Here is a 22,685-nt window from a genome sequence, read left to right on the forward strand (position 1 = left end):
CGTTTTTTGGCTACCTTGTGTCAGGTAGCTAAGCTAGCTGTAAACCGGCTATTTGTTCCACCAGGTGCGGGTCGTGTTTTTGCTCCACACTTCCCGGTGGAAAGCCGGAATAATTTAGCTCCTTTCTACGGGCCTCCCTCCTCGGAGTCCCGAGCCGTAGTCCCAGCAAGCCAGCTACTCGCACCCACCAAAGGCGCCGAAATTGGGCGAATAGCGAGCAAATACGTCCGCGTTTCTCTACCCGCTCCCCCGCCGACCTCCCCTCCTCAATCCCCGGCGCTGACAGCGGACAAGGCCGAGGTCGCAACAGAGCAGGCCCGGCCGCCCAGGCTCGAGCGGTCCACCCCACCTCCGCATCTTATCACACCTCAGCAGCAGTCCAGAACCTGGTTCGCATACGAACCGGCCTCGGGCGACGTCGACGGCAAGCGAGAGAGTAGGGAGCCCCGCATCGCAACAAAAGCTGCCAACATGAACCACCACCATCACCACACGCAGCAGCAACAACAGCAGCAGCAGAAAGCCGGCGAGCAGCAGCTCAGCGAACCCGAGGATATGGAAATGGAAGGTTAGTGATTGCACTTGGAAGCATTTGGTAAACCACTGAGGCCTTTACGCGAAGTGTGCATCAAGTTGCATCCGTGCAAGGGGAGTTGAACTTTACAGTAAACATGAGGGCCCGTAGCTAACCGGCTGCGTTTGTGTTGATTGCGCGTACGTTGCAGCATACTTTTGCAGAGTTGACCTCATTTGCTTTTATAAGCTTAAGTTTTTGTGTGACTACATTCACGTTATGATTGTGGATGCTAAAGAAAACCACCCAAGCAAGATGGTTAAAAGTCGTTTGAAGCATTCATTCATGTGCTAAGAAAGAACGCGTTTAATTTACTCTTCGCGTTAGCTCATTCTCTTGTAAGTGGATCGGTGCTGATGTGCAATTTTGAGTGTTTGTAAACAGTGGGCTTGTTAATATGATAAATTAAAACAAACTGCTGGATATAACATTACCATTCTCTTGGGGTGACTGGTGGGTGGAATTTTGACAGCTTGTGGCACCTGCGTTTCTTTGCTGAAGAGCCCACGAATACATTTTTACGCGATCGAGGCATGAAGACCTACTTTCTGAAGCTACTCGACAAATTCATGTTATGCGTTAGCATTATCATGTTTGGTGACGTGAGGACACAAGGGGGCCCCGAGAAGTAGAGACTCGTTTTGGGGCCTCCCCAACGTGAACGCAAGTAAACTTTGCTCGAATTACAACGTATGCTTCTGAATGAGACTCGATGGTTTTTAGCCGGTAAAACGTACGCGTGCTGCTAAATTGAAATTCATGCAATTAACAGCAAGGCCCATTTGGCTTCGTACGATGATCGCTAAACACGTTAGTTAGCTTCTTGAGCTAACTCTGACGGAGGGGGTGTGTGGCGTTCTAAAATGGTGGCCTGTGTTTTACAAGCTTCTTCTTGGCACCTGTTTAAACCTCACTTTCACACCTCGCGATTTCTTCAAGTGCGTATATCTGTACTTTTTGGTGATAATTTGTCCTCGATCGTTTATCGCAGGCTGTTAGCCCCTACTTGTCACAGTAGCAGCTAATGGTTGCTAACGACGGCCTTTAACAGTAAACGGACGCTGGCTAAGTGTTTGCTAACGAGCTATGTGGCTAACGCAGCTGCGTCAGTGCCGCTTTGCCAAATTGCCAATGGTATAATATGTGGCGTGAGTGCGATCGAGATAACAAGTAATTCTAAAAACAGCCATGTGTTGCTCCAAATGAGTTTTAAATGGCGATATGGTGGTTGGATGTTTACTAATGTTGCCGCTGCAGTCAGGCCAGGCCCACTGTGGAGCAGCGCGGGGATTTGCTGCTTCATTGTATGAGACCGAACAGCATGGAGCTCGCCATTTTTAATCATCTCTGTTTTTGTTAGTCCGCTCAGTAGTCGCGGCACATCTGCCAGCAACATTGCAGCAAGCACCCATAACCCGTCAGCGTGTAGACCATTTCAAATGTGTTTTTCTTCCCGATGATCATTTTGGCTCAAGTACAAGTCTGCGAGCGCTCAGCATCCACTGCGTCACTTATCCCTATTGATTTGAATTTCTGGTTAAACGCACTGTCAAGCGTTCTTAACCAGCACACAAGATGACTCGTTCAAATGGTCGCTTAAATTGACTATGTATTTACTAGTAATCCTGAGCTACTTAGACTTATTAAATGTTGCATTGTATGCTTTTTTTTGCGTGTAGCAGCCTCCCCCGATATGTTTATCATTTTACCAGCCGGATGACGATTTCAACATAGTTTTGCATAATATTTTAAACTCACAAGCTGTAACTTCCCATGTCACAATATGGTAAATTTCGTTATTTACAAATCTATACTGTTGGTCAGTCCATGATGTAGGTGTTAACTTTTACAAATACCGACCAGTCTAATGTTGAAAATGGAGCACTGTTAATAACACCAAATTTCGTAGGTCTCCGAAAAATGGAGGATTTTGGAGGTGCGGAGTTCCAGCGATAAACATTTGTGATGCAGCGTTCAAAAGGACATCACTTATTTTAAAATCACTTGGTAATGACCGTCTTCCCACCAACACTGAAGCCAGCCCCAAATGCAAGAGAAAAGCATGGTCATTAGTTTATCAATCAACCAGAGCGACTGGCGAGATCTTTTATTTGTTCAAATTTGAAGGAAGCAAACAAGCGCGTATTAATAGTTTTAATGGCAGTCTGGCAAACAGTTGCCGTGTTGTTCCACTGACAAACCGGTGAGTCATGTTTTGGGGGTCAGAAATTACGATTTATAACTTCCGGTACAACCAAAATCTGTTAGAGGGACCCATACCATTAGCTCATTCATGATGTTGGATTAAGTCCAACAGCCTTGACTTGTTCATATTTTACCAGCGTTTCTTGCAAAATTGGACAGAACCCATCCAATTCTGAGGGAGGTTTCTCATGCACCCCACCAAGTCACAACACCCATTTTTCAATATGATTTGGGTCAAGACTCTGGCATACGTCAATTTTTCTTAGGGTGAATCCATTGTTTTGTTCTTGTGGTTGTACGCTTTAGATGCAGCTTTTCGGAGCCTGGAGTTACACTTCCATGGAGCATTGTATTCCCAAATGCCTGAGGAGGTCGGCTGGTCCATGACTCGTCCCTCTGTTTGTTTCTTTTAGGCTTGCTTGAATGCTACAACCCTTTACAAAAAGGTCAACATGTCTTTAGTCACTGTCGGTAAATTTGCCGATTCACGTGACCTATTGAAGGAATCCTTGAACAGTGTTATGTTTCTGGAACATTGATTCTGAGCATATATCCCACGGAAATGGATTTCCAATAACGGATGCCATGTGTACAACAAGAGGAGAACATTTTATGACTGATGTCTTTGCTCCGATCGTCATGCAGAATAATGGCGCTGTCTCTCTGTTTCTGTCCGCTCAGCTGGGGATACAGACGACCCTCCAAGAATTCCAGCCAACCCAGTCATCAATGGTAACATGGCCATGGCAGACGGACACAATAACGCAGAGGAAGACATGGAGGACGGTGAGGAGGGGCGCACAACTTTCATTTTGCCATTCGCTTCCCTTTCTCACTTCCTCCCTTTCCCTCACCCAAGACACCAGTTGGCGGTCAGAAGCAACCTTTAGGTTTGTGGTGGAGCGCTTCAGTCGCCTCAGTGAGTCAGTTCTCAGCCCGTCCTGCTTTGTCCGCAACCTCCCGTGGAAGATCATGGTGATGCCACGCTTTTACGCTGACCGGCCACACCAGAAGAGCGTGGGCTTCTTCTTGCAGTGTAATGCGGAATCAGACTCCACGTATGTGTTTTCTCTCTGAATTATGACTTTGTCTGACTAAGTAGGATTTGGTTGTACTGCCATGTTTAATGTTCACTTGGCGCTTCATGCAAAGTAGTACTAGATGAAGAAAAATGAACACCGCCACAAATGCATGTTTTTGTACCCACCTAAAAAAAAAAAAAAACCACGCTAAAATAAACAAACCGATGGTAAAATACACAGTAATCAAATACACATCAAGTAGATGGATTTTTTTCCCCCCTCACTGCTTCTAATGTTGGGTATACATTATGGTGATATATACAATTTTGGGAGGTCTCGCTTTTCTCTTCAAGAATTAATATTTGCTAAGACTAAGTGCCGCCTTCCTCTGCCCATGTTTTATTTACGAATAATCTAACGTTGTTGATAGGACTGACATTGTGAACAACCTGCGCAATAATGTGAAGTAAGCCTTTAGTTTAGATAATAACTATATGGCACCCTATCGTGTTGTCTTCAGGTCATGGTCGTGCCATGCACAAGCCATGCTAAAGATCATCAACTACAAAGACGACGAGAAGTCGTTCAGTCGCAGGATTGGTCACCTGTTCTTCCACAAAGAGAACGATTGGGGCTTTTCCAACTTTATGTCCTGGAGTGTAAGTACATTGCCATTCTTTTTGTTTCAACTTTCCGGTGCCCTTTCTGAACTCTGCGCCTGACATTGTTTTGCAGGACGTCACTGACCCAGAGAGGGCCTTTATTGATGACGACAAAGTCACATTTGAGGTCTACGTCCAGGCGGATGCCCCGCATGGAGTAGCGTATGTGGTTTTTCATACTCTTTGTTGCCCCAGCTGTCCAAGTCTGGCTTTTTCAGCAGCACTGTGTCCATGAAGGCACGCGGCATTCCAACAATAACATTTATTTTGTATGTGACCAGCTGGGACTCAAAGAAGCACACAGGTTATGTAGGACTCAAGAACCAAGGAGCGACCTGCTACATGAATAGCCTACTACAGACACTCTTCTTCACCAACCAACTACGCCGGGTGAGATGTTTCGTCCTTTTACACGTCTGTCTGTTCATTTAGAAATGACTATATAATGGTGGGGAAAAAAAGAATTGTCGTCCTAAAGTGTCAATCCAATCATTGCAGGCAGTATACATGATGCCCACAGAGGGAGACGACTCATCCAAGAGTGTTCCTCTGGCACTGCAGAGGGTTTTCTATGAGCTGCAACACAGCGACAAGCCCGTTGGCACCAAGAAACTCACCAAGTCTTTTGGGTAACTAAATATTTAAACTTTTTCTTAGAGTTGGTTGTGTAGAATTACAAGTACCTAATTTTTCAGACTATAAATTGCTTCAGGTTGTAAGTCCTACTAGTCAATAAATGCATCATGAATTTGAAAAATATGGTCACTAAAGTGATTCTCATTCTGTAGTATACCTGGGTTAGGATGAGGAAAAATGAAGCGGAACATTTGTCTCCATAATGTTTGCATTCTACACATTGCCTGCTTGTCTATTGATATAGTGTGTTGGCTCAGTATATCAAAAATTTACATACTTCCGAGAAACCCGGCTTACCTGAAATTTTCGTTTAATGTACTCGTAGTTCACTCAGGACTAGCCAAACGGGCATCAGCTTTCATTGCATGCTAATTTGAATACACCACATCCAGGGTTCTAAAACCTTTTAGAGTTGAGAACCACTGTACTGCACCATTGATTGACACGTGGCAGTCATGATGCTCTTCACTGCCTGAGTACTCTGATGTTGTCACATGGTTTTAGGTAACAGACTAAGAACTATTATTATGTGGAGGTCCTCACCAAAACTAAAGCAGATACTTGAACTGTGCCTTTTTGGGAGTGTCGTTCATGTAAATGATTGATGTCTCAACCCGGAGGGAATTCTGCCTGGTAATCTGTAGCTGCTGTCTCCTAAAAGCTCTTCTGTTTGTTTTGCAGATGGGAAACTCTCGATAGTTTCATGCAACATGATGTTCAAGAGCTCTGCAGGGTGGTGAGTTTTAATCAAACAAAAGCAATGTGCATGTGTGTTACTGCTGAAAATAAATTTTCTGGGGTTTTGTTTTTGTGTACTTCAGCTCCTTGACAATGTGGAGAACAAAATGAAAGGCACATGTGTTGAGGGAACCATCCCGAAACTCTTCAGGGGAAAGATGGTGGTAGGTTTTCTATCCGCGTCCTTCTCTTTGACAGGCGTGTCATGTTTGAAGTGGTTGTTGAACAATTCTGCTAACTGGCTTGAGAGGCTTATCCAGTTTGACGCAGTAACGAGGTGCTCGCAACATGTATGAAAAAGATCGTTCAGAAATCGAAAGTCTCACAAGTATTGTATTTACAGTTTACAGATTACATATGTGTGTGTCTCTCCAGTCATACATCCAGTGCAAGCATGTGGACTACCGATCAGAGCGGATAGAGGATTACTATGACATCCAGCTTAGTATAAAAGGAAAGAAGAACAGTGAGTATGAACATAACAACTTTGGGCCTTTTTTTTTTTTTTTTTTATAAACTCGTTTCCAGTCGTACACAGTGATTTTGATTTAGTTTTTAGGTCAGCACTGATAGAAATGTCATGGTCGGTCTGTGTTCTTGATAAAAACATTCAAATTGACGACTTATTTGTTTTACGCTACCACCATTTTAATATCTGATCTCGCAAATGTTCTCCCTTTTCCAGTTTTTGAGTCATTTAAGGATTACGTTGCAACTGAACAGTTGGATGGAGACAACAAATATGATGCCGGAGAACATGGCCTGCAGGTAAGCGTTCATTCCCAATATGTCCTACCCAAATTCATTCACACATGTAGTACTTTAGCCCAGTGGTTCCCAACCTTTACTCACAGCACATATTTTACATTAGAAAAAAATATAGAAACATATATATTTTTTTACAATCGTGTCCTTTCTATTATTCAGTATATGACCATTTTATTGTTTTGCTTGTAACTATATTTCAATGGCAACATTGATAAGGTTACAAAGGTAGCTATTTGTAGATAATGTAATTTTCTGAGCTATTTAAGTGAAATGGGCTCATTTCCTGCGGCACACCGGATGATCTCGCACAGCACACTGGGCTGCTGCGTAGTGGTTGGGAATCGCTGCACTTGCCTAATAAGGGCACCCAACAAACCTGTCAAGTGCGATGCCCTTACCAGGTACTTGTTTGTTTGCTCCCTAGGAAGCTGAAAAAGGAGTGAAGTTTCTCACTTTCCCACCCATCCTTCACCTGCAGCTGATGAGGTTCATGTATGATCCGCAGACTGACCAAAACATCAAGATTAATGACCGGTACGGCAACGGCAGCAGCATCACTTCAACATGCTCTTTGTGAAAAGCAGGCTGTGACCTTGCAGGGCAAATTATTGCCCCTAATGGTTATTGGAACAATCCACTGTGACACCAGCTGATTTTTCCACATAGATTTTTTTCACCCTAAGCTTGCGAGCCATGAGTCATCCCTGTGACGATGTCCTCCATTACATTGAAAGCATAGAACGGAATGTATGGATGGCACATACTGTGCCAGGCAATCATCAAAGTTGCCCATCTCTGCTGCAGAGTGTTGAATATAATGAAGAATATAGAGTCTCCCAGGCGCAGTTGAACTTTCATCATCCGTCCTGTTCTGTGCTTGTCCTGTCTTGGGTAGGTTTGAGTTTCCAGACCAATTACCTCTGGATGAGTTCCTTCAGAAGCCTGACTCCAAGGACCCAGCCAACTACATCCTGCACGCCGTGCTCGTGCACAGCGGGGACAACCATGGCGGTCACTATGTCGTCTACCTTAATCCAAAAGGGGACGGCAAAGTGAGTGTCAAGGAACCAATAGTAAGAACAACTTATTTTTTTTATATTCATTTCACCAACAATTCTGTCTTTTTGTAGTTATGTGTGGATTGTTTGCGGCCGATAGATCTGTCAGCTCTGTTGTTGGATGAGGAATCTATTTGAGATGCAGTCGAAGATGCTCATCTGTCTGGCCACAGAAAGCATTTTCATCCGTGAGATCTATACAGTGACTTTTGACGACTGACTTTTCAAAGCCTACTCATTCAAAAGCAGATTGGCTAAATAATCCTTGTCACCAGCCGAGTATCACTGACAGAGCATCAGCCAGAGCATGTCTTGAAATGGCGTTTGGAACGCTCTGCTATGTGGTCACTTAACCTACATAAATGGTTGTCTTAAGTGCTCTGTGCCACTCTTTTCTTTTCTTTTCCTCCCACCCTCTCCGCGCTCCGCTGCAGTGGTGCAAGTTTGATGACGACGTTGTATCACGCTGCACCAAGGAAGAGGCCATTGAGCACAACTACGGGGGACACGATGACGACCTCTCTGTTCGCCACTGCACCAACGCGTACATGTTGGTCTACATACGGGAATCCAAGCTGAGTACGTAACACCGGATTTATGGAGCGGAGCCAGCCGGCTTCCGGGCACCTCGAAAGGCTGCGTAAGCGATGGGCTCGGCTAACACGTGCGTTTTATCTATTCATCCCAGGTGAGGTGCTCCTCCCCATGACTGATGTGGACATACCCCAGCAGCTGGTAGAACGTCTGCAGGAGGAAAAGAGGGTAGAGGCACAGAAGAGGAAGGAGCGTCAAGAGGCTCATCTCTACATGCAAGTTCAGGTGGGGAAAAGCAAAAGTCTTCACATGGTTAGTCCAACAAATTTGGGTTTTATTTTGACGCAACATTATTTCGCGCCTTCTACCTACCTCTGAGCAACCAGCAATAAAATTAAAATACATGTCACGCTTTTATTGTTATTCTTTTTTTGTCTTAATTTGATATGTGGGTTTGGTATTTGTGTCACAATGGAGACTCGTGTGCCGTGCAAGCCGCAAAACTATTCAGGCTTCGAAGCTAAACGCTAGCAGGTGATTGTTGCCGGCACGGCTGTCAGTTTAGTTGACAACGTTCGGTAATAAAAGGGGTCTTGTCTTGTCAGTCTGAGCAGGCCGTCTGCTGTGGACAGTCAACCTCTGTTTTTGGCACCTTTCAATCTGCTGCAGGAACTCAAGAAACCAAAGCATTCTCTTTGGCTCAACACTCTATTTAGTCTATTTTGTATTGTATTCATCCCATGGCTTCTCCCTGTACACAGATGGTGACAGAGGACCAGTTCTGTGGTCATCAGGGTAATGACATGTACGATGAAGAGAAGGTGAAGTACACCGTCTTCAAGGTCCTGAAGAGCTCCACGCTGCAAGAGTTTGTCCAGAACCTCTCCCAGACCATGGTGAGGAATACGCTCAGGCCAAGCTGAGCCTTTGCACTTTTTATCACTCTTTCCTATTGTGTTGCTGATGACGCTTTTCACGCCGTCCTCGCCAGTTGTTGGCTTCCTATATCATGGCCATTTTTCTGCTGAATCAATTTGAACCTGTGAAATCACTCCAGTCACTTGCAAGGCCGTCAACATGAACGTTTTGGTGTACTAAGAAAATAAGGTAGCGCTGTCGAAACAGACCGAGACTTGTTTGTTGATAACGTTGCGTATTTATTATATGTTAGACCAGCAAATAAGGTATCTTTTATCGATCCCCAGAGGGAAAATGGCAGAGTGTACTTTGGAAGCACGACCCAAGCCAATTGTTCTCATTCACACGGTGAAAAGCAGACACGCGGCTGTCAGACGTCTGAACGATACAGGGCAGCAGATGGTTGCACAAAGATGCCACTGTTTAGTCAACAGCCCCAATGTGTTTACACGACACCTGCAGCGATGTCACCATTATGATTTTCCCAATTGCACCGTGAATGCACGACATTGATGTGGCTGCAGGGTTTCCCACAGGAGCAGATGAGGTTGTGGCCCATGCAAGCTCGTACCAACGGAACTAAGCGGCCCGCAATGCTCGACTACGAGGCCGACTGCAACAAGTCGGTGAGTGCTTGCCAGGAAACTCCTTTTTTTCTCTTTATTATCGTTTCCGCCTTGTCAATGACCTGATATTTTTCTCTTGTAGATGATTGGCTTGAGTGACAACGAGAATCCTTGGACAATATTTCTGGAGACGGTGGATCCCGAACTGGCAGCCAGTGGGGCCACGCTACCCAAGTTTGACAAAGATCGTAAGTACCCAAAGCTGAATTGAGACAAGGTGCCCTGTTCTATTTTGAAGGTCTCATTTGAAGAGCTGGTGCTGTCACTATAGCTTTCAATCATCGGATTATATGGAATTTTTTCCACTTGATGTCCATGATGAAACATTTTTGAGCTATTTTGATCAGAGCATTTTGCAAATATATCTTATCTTTCTCCTCCTTTCAGGTGATGTCATGTTGTTCTTGAAGATGTACGACCCCAAAACCAGAAGCTTAAATTATTGTGGACATATCTACACGCCTATATCCTGCAAAATAAGTCAGTAGCAGCCCCATCGGGATAACACAGCATGTCGTATGCAACGCCACGTCGAAAAGCGTGGAATGTTTATTTCTGCTCTTGTGTGTGTTACCAGGAGACCTGATACCCGTCATGTGTGAGCGAGCAGGCTTTCAGCAGGAAACTAGCCTTATCCTCTATGAGGTGATCTATTTCTGTCACACGCACTTGTTGGCACGTTCCCCACTCTTTCTCACGTTCACCTTTTGTACAAGTCGCTAACTCTGACGCACTCTTCTCGTTGCACATTGATAGCGTCTGATTTTCTCACATACACAGCAGCGAGCTTAACGTTGCCGATTTCGAGTACTCCATGTCCCACAATGGCCTCCTTGTTTGTTTCAGGAAGTTAAGCCCAATCTAACAGAGCGGATTCAGGACTACGATGTCTCTCTGGACAAGGCCCTGGATGAACTCATGGATGGGGACATCATTGTCTTCCAGAAGTGAGCAGCACTGCTCAATGTTTGTTTTTCCAAACCAAGCGAGCCACACATTCTGCTGTCATGATGCATCCATTCTCCTTCGACTATGCAGGGACGACCCGGAGAACGACAGCAGCGAGCTACCGACGGCCAAGGAATATTTCCGGGACCTCTACTACCGAGTAGATGTCATCTTTTGTGACAAGACCATCCACAATGACCCGGGCTTTGTGGTCACGCTCTCCAATCGCATGAACTATTTTCAGGTATAACACTTTGAAACGAGTGGCCATATGATCCGCTAGCTGCCAGTGCTAACATGGATGGGATGTGTGTGTGTGTGTGTCAGGTGGCAAAGACGGTAGCCCAGAGGTTGAACACGGATCCCATGCTCCTGCAGTTCTTTAAGTCGCAGGGGTAGGAGGCTCGTCACTCTCTCACGCCCACCCACATGCACGAACGCACGATTATAAGAGGCCTGCATGTGCTGCCATTGACACGGTTGACTTGGATGACATGCTGAAGAAATGTTGCATAACCTGTCCCCCCCCACCTTATTTTGTTGTCTCCCCTCTTCCTCCCACATCTTCTGTCTTTTCTGCCCACTTTTTGACCTCCACGGCTCCCGCCTTCCATCCCTTTGCCCTCTGCCTCCTTCCCCCCCGCCTTTGCCCCTTTTCTCCATCCTCCCCCCCCCCCCCCCCCCCTGCCTGGTGGTGTGGTGGCCAGGTACAGGGACGGTCCAGGGAATCCTCTCAGGCACAACTATGAGGGAACACTGCGGGACCTGCTGCAATTCTTTAAGCCTCGGCAGCCCAAGAAACTCTACTATCAGCAGGTGACGACGTCGTGCTTTTGTCGTTGAACTAAGACAGTAGACCAAACCGCGATGTGTGTAATATTCATGTAGTGATTCCCCCCCCCCCCCCCCCCTTCACATGCAGTTGAAAATGAAGATCACCGACTTTGAGAACAGGCGGAGTTTTAAATCCATATGGCTCAACAGCCAGTTCCGAGAGGAGGTAGGCCCGTACGAGTACACCCGAACATACCGCTCGACGTGCGATGTGAAGAGTTAAACACCCCTGCTCTCTGCAGGAGATCACCCTATACCCGGACAAACACGGTTGCGTCCGCGACCTGTTGGATGAATGTAAAAAGGCAGTGGAGCTCTCCGAAAAAGGCTCTGAGAAGCTCAGGTATCTCATCCTCACCCTCACGCCTGCGTGAGCATCTGTGTTTCGGCCATTTTCTTGTTAGATATGACAGCGGTGTAGAGTTTTAATCCGCCCTCCTTCATCCTCCCCGCAGGCTGTTAGAGATAGTAAGCTATAAAATCATCGGGGTTCACCAGGAGGACGAGCTTCTAGAATGTTTATCCCCGGCTGCCAGTCGCACCTTCAGAATAGAGGTCTGTATGTGCACCTGTTTGTTAAGTCCGCTTCTTTGCTTGCCGTCTCAATGGTCGCGGGTCAGTGTGACCCGCTGCATGTTTTATAAAGGGGAAAAAAACCGAACACCGCGACACGAATAGTACAAACTATTTTGACAAATTCGAGCCATCGAGGCCTTGTTAAAACGTGTTTTGCTTGTTCCTTACATTTCAACTGTGACTGCTCTCACTCTTGTCGGTCTTGGTCATCCAGGAGATTCCCGCGGACCAGGTTGATTTGGACAAGGACAGCGAACTGCTCATCCCTGTCGCTCATTTCCACAAGGAGGTCTTCGGCACATTCGGGATCCCCTTCTTGCTCAAAATCAGACAGGTTTGTTTTTGTGTCTCTGTTGAGCAATTGTCCTTTTTGTTTTTTTACACTCATCTCTGCCCCCGTAACAGGGCGAGTCTTTTCGGGAGGTGATGAGGAGGATCCAGTCAATGTTGGAGATCCAAGAGAAAGAATTTGAGAAGGTAGGTACAACGCCCAAGTGGCTTAACATTGCGCACCTACATCTACGTGACATGTTTGCTCTGTTTTCGCTTCTGCAGTTCAAGTTTGCCATTGTGATGATGGGCCGACATCAGTACATCACTGAAGACGAGTACGAGGTCAACCTGAAGGACTTTGAACCACAGCCGGGTATCTTGAGTTCATGTTTTTTTGTCCCCTCCCCTTACAAAAAGCTGCCAGCAGTCCATTGACAAAGGTGTGTGTCTCTCTCTCTCTCCTCTCTTGTGTGTCCTTCCCCCGCACCGCAGGCAACATGTCTCACCCGCGCCCCTGGCTGGGCTTGGATCATTTCAACAAAGCTCCAAAGAGAGGTCGCTACACCTACCTGGAGAAAGCAATCAAAATTCACAACTAAAGCAGCCCGTCCTTCCTCCTCCTCTTCCTTCCTGCCTACTTCACACCATAACTGACTGTAACCAACCTCACTGGTGTGCGCGTGTGGAAGTGTGCGCTTGAGTGTGCGTGCGCATGCACGTGTATGTGGGCGCTGGTATGTGTGCTCATCACTTTTGGCCCCCCCCTCCTTGCCTGGACACAAGGGAGCTCTGCACTGGCTCTTGTCTTCGGCTCCCCCTTTTGCTGCAGCTGATGGATTCTCCTTCAACTCCAATATAAACTGCAACTATGAATTCCTATTTCTTTTTTCTTTCTTTGGTTCTTTCTTCGTGTTTTGTCTAGGTTTTTTTTTTTTTTTTTTTTTGCCAATCTCTTAATTACATTTTACCCCTTTCCCTGGCTTTTCTTAACTGTCGACTGCCCGTGGTGTTGTCTGGAAGTGGCAGGAATTAAATTGGATTTTAATATGTGGAGAAGTGTGACACAGGATAAAATATTATACTATAATGTATATATCTATATAAATATACATAAAGTTCTAGACTTAATTTTTCCCTCCTCCGCCTCACTTTTTTTTTTTTTTTTTTTGGGTGGGTTGATTTTAAATAAACACTTGCTGCTGTGAGGAGAGTTGAATAGAAGTACTTTGCGAGGACTAACAGGCAGGGAGGATGAAATTTTCTCCACAACTAAACAGCTAGGAGCTGTTAAGATCCATCTTTTTACGCAGCCCGAGTGTGCTTCTTATATTTTCTGCTCTTGCCCTTTTAGCGCAACAACAAGTTAAGTATTTCCACGTTTACGCACAGTTGTCCTCACTTAGTTGTGTTGGGAGACTATTTTTTTGTCTTTCTTCAGAACTTGTATACAGTAATAAGAATCCACTGCAAATGTTTGAAGAAAAAAAAATAATAAAACGGCGAAAAAATGAGGAAGATATTTGTCTCTATTTCATCTTGCACGCTGGCACTTAACGTCAGAGAGCTCAGGACTGGAAAATGTCAATTTGGATTTGGTTTTTTTTGTGACAGGCAGTCCCTGGGTTTCTCTTGTTTGTTAGTTTGCCGCTTTCTCAGTCATTCCTCCCGTGTAACACCAAAGCAGCTCTCCTCTCTCCATCAATCTATCATCCCTTTCTCCTGTCTGCTCTGAGTATGTGTCTCCCCCTGGTGGTTGGGAGCGTTATGCGCACTGTGCTTGTGTGGTAGGGAGCCGCAGTCTTGTCGAGCTGGCACATTGAGGATTGTGTAAAGGACAAAACCCAGCATTGTAAGAAACTTAAATCCCCAGTGATGATTTTTTTTTTTTTTTTCAAGCACAGGTGGAATGCTCCTCAATGCTTAGTGTGGCTCTGTAAAGACAACATTTATGAATTGTATATTTAAAATTATGAACATGTAAAATTTAAAGAGAAACGCTCGCCTTTGTTATGGGGTGCAGAAGGAGCCGGTTGTTCATATTTCTTGTGTGTAGGTTTTTCTTTATTTTTTTTTCTTTGCGTTCCTGTTGTATCATTTGACATTTCTCTGTTCTGTTACATTTGCATATGTTTTCCAAACTAACTGCATCAGTTTTGTCTCGTCTCAAAGTGCAGTACAAAGATGACCTACAGAATCACATCAGTTTTTTTTCCCAATTGAAAATCCTCAGTGTAGCAGCAGTGTACGACAACTATACCTGTATATTGCCTTTTTGCTGGAAAATGTATGTTGAATAAAATTTTCTACAAAAATTTGCTGCTTGTTCTTTTACCTTTGGCTGACCAACATGACTCAAGATCTTGAAAATAAAAGTCATTCTACAGAATGCATGCATTTTTTAGGGTCATCACGGTTTCAAAAAACAAAAAAAAAACTTTTGTCCATGCACTTGAGTGACTGCAAGGAAAATGGATGTCACAAGACTTGCAGGTAAGTGATGAATGTTTATTCAATAAAACTATGTAGAGGGGGTGGCTCTATAAAACTTTAAAATTATTTGTAATAATTAATACAAAGACCCACCACCACATTTGGAGATTGATTTATGCTACAAGACTGGCCAAAAAAAAATTCTCATTTGTTTCATAAGCTGATATAACTCTCAAGGAAAATACATTTCACTATGAGGCACACTCATTCTCACGAATGGGCCATAAGGGGTCGTGCCCACCCATAAAAAACACGAACAACCATTTTCTAAAAAATATCTGTTTTGTGATAAAAATATATATATATATATTAAGAAACAATGGCGTGATTTTCTTTGATTTGATGACAATATATAATTGACAACCGAATGCAAAGGGACCAACAATTTCTTAGTACTTTATCCAAACATTCAAGACAAAATCTTTAAAAAAAAATAAAAAAAAACTGATATAAAATTCTCCCTGCTCGACATTGAACGCAACACTCCGCACAGCCAATTACTTACCTGGTTGTATGCGAGCCAATGAGAAACATCCAAGGGAAGGCGCATGACAGAGACGGGAAGACGGAAATTGATGACAGGTGAGTTGAGCTTCTGCTACCTGCCTACCATTTATGTGAAGATCGTGGGCAAATATTTGACTTTAAAACATAAACTTTGATCCGGGATTCTTTTGTAGTGCATTACTCTAGGCGCCATATATTCTGTAATTCATATTTGTGTTGTTGCAACGTTGTTAAGGGACCCAAACAGAAGTTGTTTTATTCATTTTTTTTTTTCCATTATCTAGAATCGTTTTTAATTTTGCCCTATAATGGAAAATCTTTGTAAGTCGGGCTCAAAAAGAAAGACACACATGCATTCATATAGACCGTTCTTTTTATTCGACAAATATGATTTTAAAATAATTATTGATAGTAGAGGAGATAAGTCTTTGTGGGATTAATGGCAGAGATTATTTATTTATTTCCTATTAAAGAGTCTGTTTTATATATATTTTTTTGTTTCCAAGAAAATAGCAACGAATTTTCATATTTGCAATACGATTGATGTGAAAACATTCGTTATAACAGGTGGTTTCTTTTTTTGCCATAAACTTCTGTTTTCATCAGGGAATAAAAGTTATTTTACATGTTGCTGGTGGGTTCAAACTCGGTTGGTGTACACAACATCTAAATCAGCTTTAAGTCCTTCATAAACGGAGACATACACTCATTGAATAGCTTACTCTATTGCATTGTGACACAAACGTGAAATTTCCACTTTTCACTTTCACATGATTGATCCCTAGAAACAATAAGTTTAAATGTATGTACAGGCCTTCATTTGAACTCGATATAAGAATCAGCGGTGTCAGAGCTTTGTCAAGATATTTGTTGTGGCTGTAAACAGGAAGAAGAAGTGCATGGGAGGAGATGAGTGAGAAATGAGCTTTGCTTTATTGCTTAGCATGAAAGCCATGCCAGCTCAAGCAGCCTCACCCATAGAAAAAAAGTGACTTTGTTGTTGTCAATTCGCTGCGGGGTCGTTTTTATTTTGACCCGTGTTTGTTTGTACTTGTGTGGATTGGTGGTGCGGGGGCTCAGTCACAGCATTTCCTCTTCTCCACATGCAGCAGTCTATTGCAACGGGGGCACGTGTGGTGTGCATCCTTGAATTTTTTTAACACCAGAGGAAGGAAGCACAAGCAGCACACGCACAACCTGCAAGACACGCACAGACATTTAGATTGGTTAGGGGCTAAAAGAAAAAAAAAAAACTAGACTAAACAGAGTAAATCATTGAGCGTGCACTCGCAGGCACACTCTCGCTGAAACTAAAACGTAATATCCACCTTTACTGTGTTTAATTTGAAATTATTGGTTGGTTCATGCTTGAAGCACGACTGCCAGTTTGCTCGATCAGGAGTGTCAAACTCTTATTTTAAGCGGGCCGCATTGTAGTCCTAGCTTCTTTTGGAGGGCCATTATGCAAATAAATATATGAGCACCTCATATACAGTAAAAACTACAAAACAAACTGACAAATAACTCCTTTTCAAATCAGACCAGTAGAAACTGGTCAAATATTAAAAAAATATATATATTAAAAGTGAAGACAATTTCCAATTCTACTAATGACACACAAATCTGATGCACAATTTGTCTTCGCGGGCCACATCAATTCATGTGGTGGGCCGTATCTGGCCCCCGGGCCTTGAGTTTGACACCTGTGTGCTAGACAATGCGTCAACGATTTTACGTGATTTTACATACTTGAACAGCAATACATGGCCAATAGAGCTTACACATTTGTGTACGCAGAAGTCACTCACCCAAGGCACAAGAATAGTAGAGCCATAAGCCAGGCATACGTCCCTGGTTTGTAAGAGACGTTGGTCATGACTTGCTGCTGGCAGGACGGGCATGTTGTCATGCCAGAAGTATAGCCCAGTGATGTGTCGTAGCTCCTAAAGGTCTTTTTGCCATCGCCATCAAAACCCGAGCTTAAGCCTCCGCCTCCGCTCGTGTACACTGACGGAGAGGACACATGATGTGACCGTGGTTTGCAATAATATTGACAACTTTTTTTTTTAGCAATGATGCTACGTTTTAAATCAATTTGATTTGTGCTTCTTTTGTTACCTGGTATGTTAGGTGAGACAGTCTCTGTGGCGACAGGGTTGAATGGAGTATGCACATGGTAGACTTTGACCTTGTCTCCTCCGACCTGCTCAACTAAAGCAGAAAAAGAAACCACCTTGAGGATAAATGATGGCAATGATCATGATGACGAGCGTACCTGGAATCGTGTAGGGAGGAGGATTTTTCACATCGGAAGCCATTGTGCTAGAACAGAAAGAAGAAAAGAATTAGTCTGAAACTTCTAGATTTTGTAATTCTGATTCCTGCCTCTAGAGGGCGTAAATAGCCTGAGCGGTGGAGCACGTGTTATGCTTGGGATGTTTCCACGCTGCTGCATTGTGTGCATGTTTTCTGTCAGCAGGCAACGCCCGGGTGTAGTCGTCCTTTTGGGTGTGGCTAGCCTTTAGCACGCGAATCAATTGTCTTTAATTGTGTTTCGCACTGTTACGTACAAAAATAAACACGGCTGCAGCAGGAAAGAGATAAAGGTCATCATGGTGTAGTTTGCATAGACACTGAAATTATTTCTCATAATGGAAGATATCTTATCAGCATTTATCTGCGCAGTAGCCAAAACATCATCAGTTAGTTATCATCATAATGCGACCTATTATATTCCTGTCTTCGGGCCTCACTTCTGAAATGCAAATATGTACTTGTAAAAAAAATGTAACCAATGTACGCTACCTGAGATGTAAGAATGGAAAGTTTTTTCGAGTTAACTACGAGTAGCTTGCCTACATACATTGAAAACAACAAAAACATGTCCACATGTTGAGTGTTTATCAAAATAAACAAATTAAACACTTGACAGAGCAAATGATGCTTTATTGTCATTGCTTCTCATGCTCGCACATATTCCGCTAAAGGAATGTGGCCCAACGACATGCTTTTTCGTACAGATGGAAGGGTGCGCCAAACCAAATGTCGGTGACTAACGTGCTGGCTTAAATGTGTGCGGGATTGATTTCATTGATCTGATCCATATCATTGATATCATTGCGAATATGGATTTCAGTTGTCTTTCTTTCTTTGCGTGGCCCGATCCTTAAGCGCCTAATCTTTTATCATGTGGACATTTGTAGTGGTCCAAACTAAAACTAAAAACCCACTCCAAGCAGTAGAAGTAGGGAAAGTGGAAATTAACCATATTTGTATTTATTTATTAGTGTCTATAAAAAATAAAATCACAGGAGCAATAGGCAAGGCAGTTATTTTAGTATACCAAAACTAATGAAATAACTGAACTTGAATTAATATTTTAGCAAAAATGTCCTTTTTGTCCTTGGCAATTAGTTTAACACATGAGAACTTATGGTGAAAAAAATAAAATGAACAAAACAAAGCCACCATGAAAACTAACTTTTTTTCATATTAGAAAAATCTCAACTGCACCACATCAAAGTTCCCATTAGAGAAACTTAAGTTGCTAATTTAAAATGTGAATGAGTTGTATAATACAAATAGTTCTTAATCAGGTCAGTCTGCATTCTGCGGTCACGACAACAAGCGTCAGAAGTCCCTGCCCTGCTCACGTCACCTCGCCTCGCCACTCACAGGAATCAAACCTGAGCCAAAGGTGTGGTTGGACCGCATGTGGCATCTGTGCTGGTCTAACCAGACTGAAGGAGGAATGTTCTTCATCCTCAGACCTCCTTTAATCAACTCACAAAGGAGCAGCGAGCGCGGGTAATTATCTCATTAAAAGTTTGACGTCGCACAGCTGAACTTCCGGACTTAGCAGAGATATCCCATTATGGCAAGATTTGAGTTTTTGCATTTTGACTAATGATATAAAAAGCTAAAAATGGTCAGTGGCGAATCACAAAATCGATAGGAAATTCTACAACTGGGATATTGCATTTGTGCATTTCTTCCAGAAGCAAGCATTTTCTTTCATTGTGGGACTTTTAACACCCAAAACAGCAAACATGTTTTTGGTGGATCGATAAACTTCACTACTAACGCCTAAAATAAACATCAGTCATGTGTATTTGTGGATATTTGACAAATCCCCTTAAAAGTACATTTTGATTTGTCTAAACAATTATAATAATGAGGAAATTTATTTATATTTCAAGAAGGACTCTGTACTAAATAAAAAGGAGTGCCAATTCATGCCTAGCAATTGTCTAAGCCACTTATTGCATTTCAGAACATTCTGGCCCTGTATGACAATAATGCTTCCATTCTTTGACAGTGCAAACACAACTACTGTGTACCAGTAAGTTATGGCTGCACCTTGGGAACACAATAACTTTGTTTGTATTGCCACTACCCCTACAAGTTACGGGAAAAAATATTTCATCATCGCATCAGCTGCAAAAATTCTGATTGGTATGCCTGATAAAAAAAAAAAAAAAAAAAAATCCGTCTGCTAATCCAAACCTGCTCGCCTTAAATCTTTCCTTGACTTTTTTCTCGTCACTATTGAAGTGAAATGGTAATCTAATTAGCCGCCTCGCGTTCAAGCAGTAAATCCGAGACAAAAAAAAAGAACCATTTAATTTCATAATCCACTTTATGAATCAAAGTTTGTATCTAAAAAAACAAAAATATTGTTTTACATCTATTTTTTTTATCAAACTAGGTACAAATTTTACATTTACAGAGAAACAAACCATCTTGAACCTGTTAATTTTGTTTACTGCTCCAAGCTATTTTATTTTGCATACGTTGCTATTTATTGACATCCCGCAGCTACCAAACGAACAATATTAAAACCCCTTCATTTCAATGACGGTAAAGAGAGAACAATCCATGGGTGAGAGTCTCACCTGTTTCAGGTGCTGGCCTCTATGTGCAAGGATCAGAGCGAGCTGCAGCCACTACTACTGACGGTCCAGACGCAACACCACTGACGGGTGGAGCCGTGTCACCTGTACCTCTAAACCCCGAAACCCCGCCTACAAGCCCCGCCCTCTTCATCGGGACGTCGATTCTCGCTAGGCGTAACCGAAAGATTGCCACTTTGTTCTTTGTCGCTCGCAGATTATTGAAGGAGTGTGTGTATGTGTCACCCACTAAAAGGGAGCCAAACCTGTTCCTGCTCCTGCTGTAAAACCCATCGACTAACTCGGCGGATTTGAAGCTCTTTGGGCCTTTAAACGTGACCTTGGGGTCACAAATTAATACTGGATGATGCAACATCTGGGGGGGGGGGGAAAAACCAAACATATCCCTCGAGACAGTTAAAGGAAATATAATTAAATAATCTGAATTTTGACTGTCATTTTTAAGGTGGTGGCACTTCCGTCGGACATATCCCGTGGAAAAGTACGTGATCGGAATGTCGATCAATGTCTTTTAATGACTGAAATCAGGATGTGTCGTGTAGCATCGCCGCACTCTTTTCTTAAAAAGGAAAGTCAAGTCCAATGATTAAAATGTATACACAAATTAGCTTTCCATTCTTCTTCTTTGTCTGCTTTTACAAAGCTCCAAACGTTACGATATGGAGTGACTACAACATAAACAGAGGAAAAGCTCAATTTATGTATTTACGTTCACTAACACCCCGCAGGGGAACATTCGGAATGTCACAAGAGAGGAAGGGTAGAGGTGCGGCAAATATGTTTAAGAGAATGAAGTGCATCTGTCAACATAATATTCTGAAGAAAAAAAAAATGAGGGAGATGGGAGTGACCTTGACCATTGGGTTAGTTTTGAATATTTATACTAAATCAGCTGTACCATCTAAAACAATTGACGTGCAGAAATTTAGTCCATTATTCCCCAATTAAGTGAAGTTGGGTAATTTCCTGTGGCACACAGGTCTGTCATTAAAAATGTGTTTTGGAAATTAAAGATGTGGTTTCGACCAGCTTAAAATAGAACAGCATCTTGTTTAGTGTTGGTTTTAAGTGGACCCGAACACAAAGCGAGCGAGCCAACGGGAAGTTTTCATTTCACTCAAAGATATCTGGTCGCTATGATGAGATAAGAACAATAATTAGTTGGGCAATCCAAAACAAACATCGCACGCCAGTGATTCGCATGGGTAGAAGTGAGATCAGCTGAATTGGAACAGTTTACAGAAGTTTTTGAGTATTTGTCAAAATACGCTGGGCTGATTATACCTTGCTGTCATAAAGGGCCTCAAATAATTATAGTAAGGATGTAAAAAAAAAAAAAAAAAAAAAAAAATCAGGATGACGTCAATCGAAATCAGACATAAAAGTGCTTCTTGGGAGTAGATTGCCTGGGAAAGATTTTGACCTGCAGCAACACTGCGAGGAATGTCAAAAGTTACCAATGACTCATCTTCTCCACGTTGCTAAAGAACCTTGTAGCCTGTAAAACTCGATATACATGTGACAGGTTCCCCTCTCCACTACTGCATTTCTCGACACATTCTTGTAAAGGTTCTTCAACAAATGCATTGATTGTGCTGTCGCTCTGTGACTTTCCCCGGGCTTCGTTTTTCGGAAACATCTCTCCTCCAAATACGTGTTCGGATTGCACGCCTGTTCCACCGCATTTTTGCAACCATTTGTCATCGGATCAGCATGTACAGAACCGAGCCACCTTTTTAGACCTTTTAGAATTTCATAAGCGCTGCGGACTCAAGCCTGGAGCTTTCACCGGGGTGTTGATATTTTTAGTCATGTTGTGTTTATTTGCTAAGTTTGACTGGCTGCAGGAAAAAACACACACAAGTCAGCCATGTAGGGAAAGGTGTGAGAGGGTGTTGCCTGCGCATGATGTCAAATGGGTGAGGTGGTGGTGGTATGTGCGTGTCTGTTTCGACGGGCCTGATGAGCGACATTCCAAGCAGTAGAGACATCCTCACAACATTGTACATTATATTATTGTTGCACTGTCAAGTGTTGAAATACACACGCAGGTTGACCTTTCCATTTTTTTTTTCTTGGGGGTTCATAACGTGCTTGCAAAAAAAAATGAAATAAAACTGAAAATAAATCAAAAAGTAAATAGTAAATTAAATAAATAAAAGGTAAATAAATAAATAAATTAATTTAAAAAAATCGATCAATCAATAAATAAAATGATGCAAGCTTACATTTAATTTAAGCTCACATCCAGACTCAAGAAGTGGCTGAGGACAAATCTGTATGAGAAATGAGTCAAACTGTTTACACCAAATATTTTGATGTTAATCTGGATTCAAAAGCTGTGGAGGCAGATGGCTTGTTTAGGTCTGACTCGGTTTTGTGAATGAGATGACGTAGCGAGTA

At 43.0% G+C, this 22,685-nt stretch overlaps 2 protein-coding genes across 7 annotated transcripts; one reads left to right on the forward strand and one right to left on the reverse strand.

Annotated features, from left to right (window-relative positions):
• usp7 (ubiquitin specific peptidase 7 (herpes virus-associated)) lies at nucleotides 1–13,883 on the forward strand. 6 transcript variants are annotated; one of them, XM_061304306.1, is made up of 31 exons: nucleotides 1–568; nucleotides 3,461–3,565; nucleotides 3,639–3,837; nucleotides 4,322–4,460; nucleotides 4,537–4,625; nucleotides 4,745–4,853; nucleotides 4,962–5,092; nucleotides 5,781–5,835; nucleotides 5,921–6,001; nucleotides 6,213–6,303; nucleotides 6,523–6,605; nucleotides 7,030–7,139; nucleotides 7,501–7,678; nucleotides 8,098–8,242; nucleotides 8,352–8,482; nucleotides 8,959–9,093; nucleotides 9,640–9,741; nucleotides 9,824–9,929; nucleotides 10,129–10,221; nucleotides 10,319–10,386; nucleotides 10,588–10,688; nucleotides 10,780–10,933; nucleotides 11,017–11,084; nucleotides 11,397–11,505; nucleotides 11,612–11,689; nucleotides 11,766–11,866; nucleotides 11,979–12,078; nucleotides 12,314–12,433; nucleotides 12,505–12,576; nucleotides 12,655–12,745; nucleotides 12,865–13,883. In XM_061304306.1, exons 1-31 carry the CDS (start codon nucleotides 472–474, stop codon nucleotides 12,969–12,971), a joined length of 3,348 nt encoding a protein of 1,115 aa, XP_061160290.1. In that variant the 5' UTR covers nucleotides 1–471; the 3' UTR covers nucleotides 12,972–13,883. The 6 variants fall into 6 exon arrangements, with proteins under 6 accessions (XP_061160290.1, XP_061160288.1, XP_061160289.1 ...); XM_061304304.1 differs by having other exon boundaries at nucleotides 65–568; nucleotides 11,403–11,505; XM_061304305.1 differs by having other exon boundaries at nucleotides 65–568; nucleotides 9,652–9,741.
• Nucleotides 13,884–15,724: 1,841 nt separating this feature from the next.
• si:ch211-157c3.4 (Lipopolysaccharide-induced tumor necrosis factor-alpha factor homolog-like) lies at nucleotides 15,725–20,404 on the reverse strand. The gene is made up of 5 exons (XM_061304310.1): nucleotides 20,265–20,404; nucleotides 17,645–17,691; nucleotides 17,488–17,580; nucleotides 17,178–17,376; nucleotides 15,725–16,566 (listed from the first exon to the last, which is right to left on the reverse strand). Exons 2-5 carry the CDS (start codon nucleotides 17,685–17,687, stop codon nucleotides 16,446–16,448), a joined length of 456 nt encoding a protein of 151 aa, XP_061160294.1. The 5' UTR covers nucleotides 17,688–17,691; nucleotides 20,265–20,404; the 3' UTR covers nucleotides 15,725–16,445.
• Between the last annotated feature and the right edge of the window lie 2,281 nt (nucleotides 20,405–22,685).

The sequence above is a fragment of the Syngnathus typhle genome, linkage group LG17 (genome assembly GCF_033458585.1).
Source record: "Syngnathus typhle isolate RoL2023-S1 ecotype Sweden linkage group LG17, RoL_Styp_1.0, whole genome shotgun sequence".
Taxonomy (NCBI): Eukaryota; Metazoa; Chordata; class Actinopteri; order Syngnathiformes; family Syngnathidae; genus Syngnathus; species Syngnathus typhle.

Bases quoted from the DNA above. Each gene is read 5' to 3' on its own strand.
- usp7 (XM_061304306.1), top strand. From the start codon at position 472: ATGAACCACCACCATCACCACACGCAGCAGCAACAACAGCAGCAGCAG. The intron at 7,140-7,500 runs GTACGGCAACGG...TGTCTTGGGTAG, and splicing joins AACATCAAGATTAATGACCG to GTTTGAGTTTCCAGACCAAT. The intron at 8,243-8,351 runs GTACGTAACACC...TATTCATCCCAG, and splicing joins CATACGGGAATCCAAGCTGA to GTGAGGTGCTCCTCCCCATG.
- si:ch211-157c3.4 (XM_061304310.1), bottom strand. From the start codon at position 17,687: ATGGCTTCCGATGTGAAAAATCCTCCTCCCTACACGATTCCAG. The intron at 17,377-17,487 runs GTAACAAAAGAA...CCTCTCCGTCAG, and splicing joins TGTCTCACCTAACATACCAG to TGTACACGAGCGGAGGCGGA. The intron at 16,567-17,177 runs GTGAGTGACTTC...CGTGTCTTGCAG, and splicing joins CTACTATTCTTGTGCCTTGG to GTTGTGCGTGTGCTGCTTGT.